Source organism: Gymnoscopelus braueri (genome assembly GCF_963280865.1).
Source record: "Gymnoscopelus braueri genome assembly, chromosome: 7".
Lineage (NCBI taxonomy): Eukaryota > Metazoa > Chordata > Actinopteri > Myctophiformes > Myctophidae > Gymnoscopelus > Gymnoscopelus braueri.
The window spans coordinates 11,381,812-11,393,251 of record NC_137608.1 but is presented as its reverse complement, the minus strand read 5'-3'; the positions used below and the strand labels follow the sequence as shown (position 1 = coordinate 11,393,251).

Sequence of the window (11,440 nt, the reverse complement as noted above, 5' to 3'; positions counted from 1 at the left end):
ATGTATGTATGTATGTATGTATGTATGTATGTATGTATGTATGTATGTATGTATGTATGTATGTATGTACAGTATGTTTCAGTCTATACTGTATACCGCCTAAATTTAAATGTTATGTAAATGTTTTAAGTTCACAGTTTTTGTGTTTAATGTTCAATCATTTCATTTCATTTCAATGTATTTATTTAAATTATGATTTACATGATCACATTAATTTATTTTTGTTCTTCTAATTTTCCATATTCCATCAATGAAAAGGAGCAGGAAGAAGATAAATCTTAGTCTCAATCAGACTTCAATAATCTTAAAGCCTCACTACGTAACTTTTTAAAATTAATAAAATGAGATTTTGTCCCATTTGTATGGTAGAGTATGTTATTACAACATAACTGATACAATTGGGGTGGTTGTATTTTGTCTCTTTGCTCTTCTATTGAGACATTAGATTGTGTCAAAGCCAGGTCATGCCTCAGCCTCACCTAGGCAGAGGATCTGACCAGAATTTTGACCTGATGGTCAAGATTCAATGTATCCCCTGAGCAAGCAGGCTGGCTCTATTAGCTCAATGGTAAAACATGTCAGCACTTGCGCAGGAAACCGGGTTTAAATCCGGGGTAGAAGAGGCAAGTTACATAGTGCTGCTTTAAGTTGTTAAATACATTTAAATACATCAATCCATATTTGTTATACAAGCCAATCAATCTTTTTCAAAATAGCAGCAACTGTTGTCACTTGACTTGAAACACAGCTACATCAATGTTTCTGATAGTAGATTTATACCTCAACAGAGCATCAGCATAGAGATGACCACGATGATGTATTTGAAAGAAAAGTTTAGCTTCTTGTCAATTAAATAAGAACCAAGCATCCAAATTCCCACTAATTGTCTTTTGCAGTTATGTTAGCATACTTGTTATTACTCTAGGTCAAGGAACATTGTAGGAAAATAATTACGAAGACTGTCAGCCTCATTTCAAGGAGGTGGAAAAACTAATTTAAGAATTATACCTTCAGTCTTAATGATCCATTTTTGTACAGGTTCCAGTATTACTGGGAGTCCATTGTAGTCCTCAATTTTTAAAGTATTGTTCTTTCTGGGTTCTGAGGCGATGGCATGAAGTTCATCCAGAGCAACATCTTTGACCTGCCAACAGAATTCAACATGGGGATCAAGAAATATCTTCTGAAGTCTGATGATCGTCAAAACATCCATAGAAAAACACTATTGAAATTAAACCCATTGCAGCTGATAATAATAATAACAATAATAACAATAACAATGATAATTATGTTTATGATAGAAATAGATTGCAAGTTATAATGAGTATTTACTATCCTGCAGTCAAAAATTAAAAGTAAATACAAAATCAAAATGATGTTTAAAACCAAACTTTAGTGTTAACCATCCATTCACCAACCAACCAACCAACCAACTTACCCAGATGACCAATCGACTTATGTTTTTTTCATCATACTTTTCGATAATAAGTTTTTCTTTGTTTCTATCAGTTGGATTTCCATTCGTGATTAATACCAGAAGTTTAGCTGCATCAGGGGAGGCACCTGCAGTTTGGTTTTCAAAGATGTTTTTTCTGAAACAAATATACAAGAAGACCTGTTTAGATTTAAATCACATGAAAACTATTGTAGGACAAATTCATCTCTCAAACCAACAAAGCAGTGACTGATGATCACCTGCCATCTGTCAGATCGGAGAGAAAGAGTAGTGGAGGTTTTGAACAAACAAATATTTAACAGTATTTCTTAACTCACAGCACAAATGTTAAGGCTTCGTGTGTGTTGGTGAGCGATTTCATGTGCTTTTCTCTCTGAAGATATTCAGGAGCTCTCCCCATCTGGTAGTCATTGAAGTCAAAAACTGTTCGGAATCTGGAGGAGAACTGAACTGAACTGCTAACCACAAACATTACCAAAATGTTTTGCTAAAACATTATAGGCAATGACATGTTATAAGCTAATGATGCAGTATATTTGTCTTCGAGTACAATTGGTTACAATATACAAATTGGTATATATATATATATATATATATATATATATATATATATATATATATATATATATATATATATACACACACACACACACACACACACACACACACACACACACACACACACACACACACACACACACACACACACAAATTTGTATGTTTTAACCAATTGTACTCGAAGACAAATATACTGCTTTAGCTTATAAGTTATAACATTTCATTGCCTATAATGTTTTAGCAAAACATTTTGGTAATGTTTGTGGTTATTTGTGGTATATATATATATATATAGTAATGCAATGTGGGGAAAATACACATAATTGTATAAATGTATTGTGAAAACTATAAGACTCCACTTAGCCAGGTGAACAGGTGGCATTGCTATTTGCTACCACTATGACCCAGAGTTGTAAAAAAACAACAAGTATAAAGCATGCTCTAATTTACATTTGGGGGATATCTTTCCCAATAATATCATATGTACATGTTCTAGACATTCTAATGATCACCAAAAAAATTATTGCAGACATTTTACTTACTTATTTGTGAGAAATCCTGTCCAGTGAAAAAGAGATTGTTCTTCCTTCAAGGATTTTCAAGTTGTGACTTTTCCTGCCTCTGTGGGGGGTATTTATATGCAAATATCCCGGCCAATGACATTGCAAGACTAAACAATAGGATCCAATGATGATGTTTAGGTGAAAGAATAACAGGAAAACAAATGATTTATACCATGTTTTTGATAAAATACAAATGTTGTAATATTACAACTGCGGGTCTTGGAGGGTTAAGAATACAATAATGTAGATAATAGGGAAGTTTGGTGTTTAGGACAATAACATTATGTTCTTGTGAAATAAAAAATAATTGCAGATTTCACTACACATCACATCACAACACGTGATGCGATGTGTATAGGTTGTAGATTTGCTATTTTTGGTGGGTGACATGAGTCATGACATTGAATGTACGATGATAAACCAGGCTTAAAACCTTATTTAGCAAAGCACAGTATTTCTGACAATCATCATAATGGAGAATTACAAGGCATTATGAGAGATGTAAAAATCACCAAACATCTATATGTCACATCCCTCATTCAGGGGTTCAAAGTCCTCATTCAGGGGTTCAAAGGTCATTCATGTATTACCCCAATACCGAAAACATTTAAGTTCAACCACACACAAAAATGGAGTCTTACGTTTACAAATGAGATTGGGCTTTGACCACTGTCGACCGGCAGTAGTCTGTGTGCACTTGACGAGTTGGGAGGTGCCTGCCATCCTAATGTAACCATCAATACACTTGTACTGGTAGTTGCCGTTACGTTGACAACAATTCACTGCTTCTGGAGGTTCAGTTAATTCCACGCGTGGTAACTGTGAGCAGAGACACGGGCAGGGGCCTGCAAAAACAAATAATGGAGATATCCAGGATACAATGGATTATTAAAAGTAAAATAAAACATGTTTTTCTTAATTGCATGGAAATTCATAATTAAGCTTAATTGGTCACCACCGCTAATCAGAATAACTGTACTGCCAAGTATGAGATTACAATGACTTTTCTTGGCATACAATAATATCCAAATATGCAGTCCTTATGTATACATATACAAAATAAATAGTGCAAATTAAATGCCAATTCTATTGTAAAAAAAAACCTGCCCACAAGATGTTCTCTCAGTAGACCAAGAGATCAAATGCAATCTGTTCACAGAGGATTTTGTCTTGTTGTCCATAAGCGAAAGAGGAATTACAGCAATGACTGTCAGTGCTACCATTCTACAGATAAAATCATGATTTTCCAAAAGAAAGACATTATTATAAGGTTATAAGTACCAATTCACACTTAGAGGAAACATAGTATCGCACACCACAAACTACACATATTTAGAATTATTTTAAGTAATTGGAAAGTTGAACATGACAAATACATAGATGACAGAGAAAGCACGACAGGTCTTTTAGTAAAACATCGCCAAATCGGATCCAACAAATCAATCAGCAAACCAATATTTGACTCTCTATAGATAGATACTGTAGATAGATAGATGGTCATTGTTACCACAGATGATATGCAGCCTGTAGTAGGATACATCAGACTCCTTTGTTTCACACTCCCTCAGTGAAGACTCAAACCCAAAACAGGAAGATCTAATCCTCCATACACGATGATATGTAGAATCAGAACACCTTTCTGTTGAAACAGCAGAGCCACAGTCCAGCTGCCTACACACTACAGCTGATGACTCCTGGTTCCAATTCCATGCATCTGCTGGTCTCCACTCTCCCTGGTGTTTCATCTCCAGTGTACCATCACAGTGACTGGTTCCTCCCACCAATCTGAACTCATCAGACTCTAGAGAGAGAGAGAGAGAGAGAGAGAGAGAGAGAGAGAGAGAGAGAGAGAGAGAGAGAGGGGGGGGGCAGGCTGAGTTCAGGTGAAGATTTTGTAGATAGATAGATAGATAAATGGAATTTTAGATAGATAGATAGATAGATAAATAGATAGGTAGATAGATAGATAGATAGATAGATAGATAGATAGATAGATAGATAGATAGATAGATAGATAGATAGATAGATACTGTAGATAGATAGATGAAATAAGAGGCTGTATAGATTACTGTCATGGTTGAAGTCATTATTACCTGAACAAATCACCACAGTCTGAAGGAGGGACATATCAGACAATTTGGATACACACTCCTCAGTGAAGACTCTGACCCAACACAGGACGATCTAATTCTCCATACATATTGATGTGCAGAACAAGAACCCCTTTCTGTTGAAACAGCAAAGCCACAGCCCAGCTGTCTACACACTACAGATGATGACTCCAGGTTCCAGTCATTCCAATCATCCGCTGGTCTCCACTCTCCCTGGTGTTTCATCTCCAGTCTACCGGTACAGTTACTGTTCCTCCCACCAATCTGGACATCAACAGGATCTGTACAGAGACAATAGAATAAGCAGTAAAAACAAGCATTATAATTTTGATTGTAAAATAATAATCCACACTTAAGTATAGTTTTTCTTTTACCTGAGCAGGTGAGTCCAACAGTTTTATTAGGTGAGCAGGTGTTTGAGACTGAGGTTCCACAGTCCAGGAGAACAGACTCGTTACCTTCACACTGGAACTCATTGGTCCACATTGGAGCTTTTCCTTCTCCATATAGCGCCCCCTGGAAGATTAAAGGAGCCCACAGCCGAGCTCCCTACAGACACCTCTGCATCCTGCTGGTCTAGGTCACCTTCACACACTGAGAGCCAGGACCTATTAGACTTCACCTCCACTCTGCCTGAGCATGAACTATTGCCATTCACCAACCTCACGGACTCTGCAGAAAGAGAGAGAGAGAGAGAGAGAGAGAGAGAGAGAGAGAGAGAGAGAGAGAGAGAGAGAGAGAGAGGAGAGAGGAGAGAGAGGAGAGAGGAGAGAGAGAGAGAGAGAGAGAGAGAGAGAGAGAGAGAGAGAGAGAGAGAGAGAGAGAGAGAGAGAGAAAGAAAGAGAGAGAGAGAGAGAGAGAGAGAGCGAGCGAGCGAGAGAGAGAGAGAGGAGAGAGAGAGAGAGAGAGAGAGAGAGAGAGAGAGAGAGAGAGAGACAGTGAGACAGAGAGACGGAGACAGAGAGAGACAGAGAGACAGAAAGAGAGAGACAGAGAGACAGAGAGAGAGACAGAGAGAGAGAGAGAGGCAGCCAGACAGAGAGAGAGACAGAGAGAGAGAGAGGCAGACAGACAGACAATACTATAATTAAACATTATTAAAGTTATTGTTTGTTACCTGAACAAATTACTGCCAGTCTGGAGGAGGATAAACCAGACTTCATAGTTCCACACTCCCTCAGTGAAGACTCCGAACCAACACAGGAAGATGTCGACCATACTGGTTGACATGGAGAACCAGAACTCCATTCTGTTGAAACAGCAGAACCACAGTCTAGCTGTCTACACACTACAGAGGATGACTTCTGGTACCAGTTCCAACCACACACTGGTGTCCACACTTCCTGGTGTTTCATCTCCAGTACACCAGTACAGTTGCTGGTTCCTCCCACCAGCCTGACATCACCAGGGTCTGTACAGAGACATTAGAATAAGCAGTAGAAAACATTTTTGGCTACAATCTATAATGTTACAGGGTTTTTATTAAGGTGGGGATCTGCAGGAGTCTATCGTCTAAGGTTTGTTGGTCTGTCTATCTGTCTGTGCTATTCTCGTAAACCACTGGACCAGTCAAAAATCTTGAGAATAATGTCAGTAGACCACCTCTCATTTTCTTTCACGTTTTATCCTTTGAAATATTTAACATACATTTTGAGCTATCTATTAATTCACGAAACTTGTGTATGTGTGTGTATGTATGTATGTATGTATGTATGTATGTATGTATGTATGTATGTATGTATGTATGTATGTATGTATGTACAGTATGTTTCAGTCTATACTGTATACCGCCTAAATTTAAATGTTATGTAAATGTTTTAAGTTCACAGTTTTTTGTGTTTAATGTTCAATCATTTCATTTCATTTCAATGTATTTATTTAAATTATGATTTACATGATCACATTAATTTATTTTTGTTCTTCTAATTTTCCATATTCCATCAATGAAAAGGAGCAGGAAGAAGATAAATCTTAGTCTCAATCAGACTTCAATAATCTTAAAGCCTCACTACGTAACTTTTTAAAATTAATAAAATGAGATTTTGTCCCATTTGTATGGTAGAGTATGTTATTACAACATAACTGATACAATTGGGGTGGTTGTATTTTGTCTCTTTGCTCTTCTATTGAGACATTAGATTGTGTCAAAGCCAGGTCATGCCTCAGCCTCACCTAGGCAGAGGATCTGACCAGAATTTTGACCTGATGGTCAAGATTCAATGTATCCCCTGAGCAAGCAGGCTGGCTCTATTAGCTCAATGGTAAAACATGTCAGCACTTGCGCAGGAAACCGGGTTTAAATCCGGGGTAGAAGAGGCAAGTTACATAGTGCTGCTTTAAGTTGTTAAATACATTTAAATACATCAATCCATATTTGTTATACAAGCCAATCAATCTTTTTCAAAATAGCAGCAACTGTTGTCACTTGACTTGAAACACAGCTACATCAAATGTTTCTGATAGTAGATTTATACCTCAACAGAGCATCAGCATAGAGATGACCACGATGATGTATTTGAAAGAAAAGTTTAGCTTCTTGTCAATTAAATAAGAACCAAGCATCCAAATTCCCACTAATTGTCTTTTGCAGTTATGTTAGCATACTTGTTATTACTCTAGGTCAAGGAACATTGTAGGAAAATAATTACGAAGACTGTCAGCCTCATTTCAAGGAGGTGGAAAAACTAATTTAAGAATTATACCTTCAGTCTTAATGATCCATTTTTGTACAGGTTCCAGTATTACTGGGAGTCCATTGTAGTCCTCAATTTTTAAAGTATTGTTCTTTCTGGGTTCTGAGGCGATGGCATGAAGTTCATCCAGAGCAACATCTTTGACCTGCCAACAGAATTCAACATGGGGATCAAGAAATATCTTCTGAAGTCTGATGATCGTCAAAACATCCATAGAAAAACACTATTGAAATTAAACCCATTGCAGCTGATAATAATAATAACAATAATAACAATAACAATGATAATTATGTTTATGATAGAAATAGATTGCAAGTTATAATGAGTATTTACTATCCTGCAGTCAAAAATTAAAAGTAAATACAAAATCAAAATGATGTTTAAAACCAAACTTTAGTGTTAACCATCCATTCACCAACCAACCAACCAACCAACTTACCCAGATGACCAATCGACTTATGTTTTTTTCATCATACTTTTCGATAATAAGTTTTTCTTTGTTTCTATCAGTTGGATTTCCATTCGTGATTAATACCAGAAGTTTAGCTGCATCAGGGGAGGCACCTGCAGTTTGGTTTTCAAAGATGTTTTTTCTGAAACAAATATACAAGAAGACCTGTTTAGATTTAAATCACATGAAAACTATTGTAGGACAAATTCATCTCTCAAACCAACAAAGCAGTGACTGATGATCACCTGCCATCTGTCAGATCGGAGAGAAAGAGTAGTGGAGGTTTTGAACAAACAAATATTTAACAGTATTTCTTAACTCACAGCACAAATGTTAAGGCTTCGTGTGTGTTGGTGAGCGATTTCATGTGCTTTTCTCTCTGAAGATATTCAGGAGCTCTCCCCATCTGGTAGTCATTGAAGTCAAAAACTGTTCGGAATCTGGAGGAGAACTGAACTGCAGCAAACTAAGAAGAGAAAGGAAACAGAAATGATGCAAACTTGATTGGATAAAAAAATGTATAGTATGTTCAGCATCTGCAAAACCTCCTTGAATGTTACAATAGAATAATAACAACCTTGATAGATGAATCGTTCAAGCGTTCCATAATGTCCAGTATAAAATCCTTGTTTTTGTCAAACTCACTGTCTGACATGCTTCTTGATCCATCAAATAGAAAAACAAGGTTCCTTGGACACTCTAGACAAAACATGTTAGAAAAGCATGATTATCTATGACATGTTAAATATCACCCAATTATTAGTTAACACATTTACAACAATTCCGTTGATAGAAACGTTATATACATCTAATCATCCATGTTTGTTGAGCCAATCAATGTGTATTGTGTAGGAAGCAAAGTATAAACAATGGACTGATTAGCCACCACATCACTGTCATGTATTGCTTATGATAGGACTACCATTCATTGCTCTGCAACTATTCATTCACATGACATAGTTGTCGTTGACCGATTTGAAAATGAATTGAGATCCTTTGCCTGGGCAGCATGCACAAGAATGCAGTGGTGTAAAGTAACTAAGTACATTTACTCAAGTACTGTACTTAAGTACAATTTTGAGGTATTTTTTACTTTATTGGAGTATTTCCAATTTTCAATACTTTTACTTCTACTCCACTACATCTCAGAGACAAATATTTTTTACTTTTACTCCACTACAATTATTTGAATACTTTAGTTACTAGTTACTTTGCAGATATAAATGACTACATTATAAAACATACATTAACCACTTTAGCCCTATTTTATACATAGGCTGTTTGAAAATAGCAGATCTACAAGCTCACAACGCGTCGCGATGCGACACGTTGTGAGCTTGTAGATCTGCTATTTTCAAACATTTTAGTACTTTTACTTTTGGTACTTATATTTTGATGTCAATACTTTTGTACTTTTACTCAAGTAACATTTTGAACACAGGCCTTTTACTTGTAACAGAGTATTTTCATATTGTGGTATTGCTACTTATCTGAGTACTTCTTCCACCACTGCATATTATGATAAGAATATGTTGTTAGTAGTATGGATGGACTGCACACAAGAATCTATGCATGGACGCATATGCATGCACACACACGCACACACATGCACACACACCCACACCTGGGGGCTTCAAAGTCTCAGCTGCAGGTAGGCTTGCATGTACACTTCCAGCTCTAAGACCTGTGGCAGCACCGTAGGTCCCTGCAGCACCGTAGGGACTTCCAGGACCGTAGGGACCTAAAGCACAGAAAAGGTGCCATTGAAACACATCGTTAGCAGCAGTGCTGCAGTAGTGAACAAAATACTCAACCACAATACTTGAGTCAAAATGATCCTGATCAACTATTACTCAACAACAACGAGCGAAAGACGCTAAAAAAATACTTTATACTTTCATCCTTATCTTCATAATAAGACTCCTCACTAATGATCATAAAATGTCCATCTCACTCTGTGTCTCTTTGTGTTATGGACAGTTCCGAAACCTATCTGCACCAATGGCATCGATAGATGGGGATTCCAAGCTACTAGAAACTACAGCCTTTCTGTTCCTGGAAAGTTAGTATGCTGATTGCTTGTATAAACCTGAGGCTGATTCTAAAATGCCTTCTAAAACAGTATTGACAACGTTCACTAAAAATATATATTTCTCAATCTCAGTAGCAGATTGATTGAAACCTTTATTTATTCTCAAAAAGAGCATTGAGGTTTACCCTCATTTGCAAAGCTGTCGAGATTAGACGCACAACAATTAAGACATATACAGATTTAAAACACAGAAACAACAAAATGTATATATATAATATAGACGTGTTCTCGACATGAGAGGTATAACAATATATTGGTTACTACAGGTCTAAATCGGTTATTAAAAATGTAATTAATGAATAACAAATAAATGAGTAAATCTTGATATACTGTAGAACAGGTGCACATCCTCTGAAAGCTTTTTGAGCGGTGGGTGCTCGGCTGCAGAAACAACTAATTAAAAACTAACTAAACACCCGAGAGTGGAAAACAGCAGCACTCCAAAAATCTAACATGCAAGACGCACTGGCTCAGTTGCACAGTTTTATTCTGGCTAATGCGTTTCAGCCATTAGCCTTCCTCACTTATTTGCTCTGAGGCTGATGACTGAAACGCGTTATAATAAAATAAAAAGTCAGGTACCTGATGCTATGGAAGCGAATAGATACTATGGAAGCAAATAAAATGATAAATACAATTATTTTCAATTAAAAAAAATGCCCGCTAAATAATGGACAATATCTTCTGATAATGAACGCATATTTTGAGACAAAAATGTATATATAATGCAACAGCATTTACACTTAATCTTCAGGTGTGCTCATTCTATGACCAAATTAAATGAATACAAAGAAGGTCATTTGATTTAACATTCTCAAAAAATGCCCGCTAAATAATGGACAATATTAAAATGAAAAGGCTATTTTGAAAATGTAAATTAAATAAGGCTAATGCTTTTCAATCTTAAGCTAATAATATATTTTTTGAGACACAAATGAAAGTATAATTCAATTGCATTTACATTTCATCTCCAGGTGTTTTCAGGGGATTAAATGTTAAATCTAATGACTTTTTATACATAATTTAAATTCAGTCATAGAATGAGCACACCTGAAGATTAAATGTAAATGCTATTGCATTATATATTAATTTTTGTCTCAAACAATGCGATCATTATGTGAAGATTAAAAAGCATTTCTCTTATTTCATTTAAAAATTTTAAATAGCATTTTGATTTTAATATTGTCCACTATTTAGCTGGGCATTTTTTTTAACATAAAAAATAAAATAAACCTTTATTTATCAATTGAAATCTGTCATAGAATGAGGATATTGGGAGATTAATTTAAAATTCTATTGCATTTTCATTTAAATGGCGTCACAAAAATCCCTTGACATCCTGAAGATTAAAAAGCATTTCTGTGTGTGCAATTGAATTTTCTAATTTGCCATTTCATTTGAATTACGGCATCTATTCGCTTCCATAAATTGTTTTTAATCAATGTTGGTCACAGACATTTACTCAATTTACACTCATTTACTTAAATTAGTTAATTGTGTTATTTTTTGTATTTTT

General features: G+C 35.9%; 1 protein-coding gene across 1 annotated transcript; it reads right to left on the bottom strand.

Moving 5' to 3' along the window:
• Positions 1 to 5,160: 5,160 nt before the first annotated feature.
• On the bottom strand, positions 5,161 to 9,548 carry LOC308088891 (scavenger receptor cysteine-rich domain-containing protein DMBT1-like; the record flags this gene model as incomplete). The annotated part of the gene is made up of 7 exons (XM_080433475.1): positions 9,457 to 9,548; positions 8,410 to 8,531; positions 8,156 to 8,298; positions 7,821 to 7,974; positions 7,391 to 7,526; positions 5,806 to 6,099; positions 5,161 to 5,360 (listed from the first exon to the last, which is right to left on the bottom strand). Exons 2-7 carry the CDS (start codon positions 8,485 to 8,487, stop codon positions 5,161 to 5,163), a joined length of 1,005 nt encoding a protein of 334 aa, XP_080289601.1. The 5' UTR covers positions 8,488 to 8,531; positions 9,457 to 9,548.
• Positions 9,549 to 11,440: the final 1,892 nt, after the last annotated feature.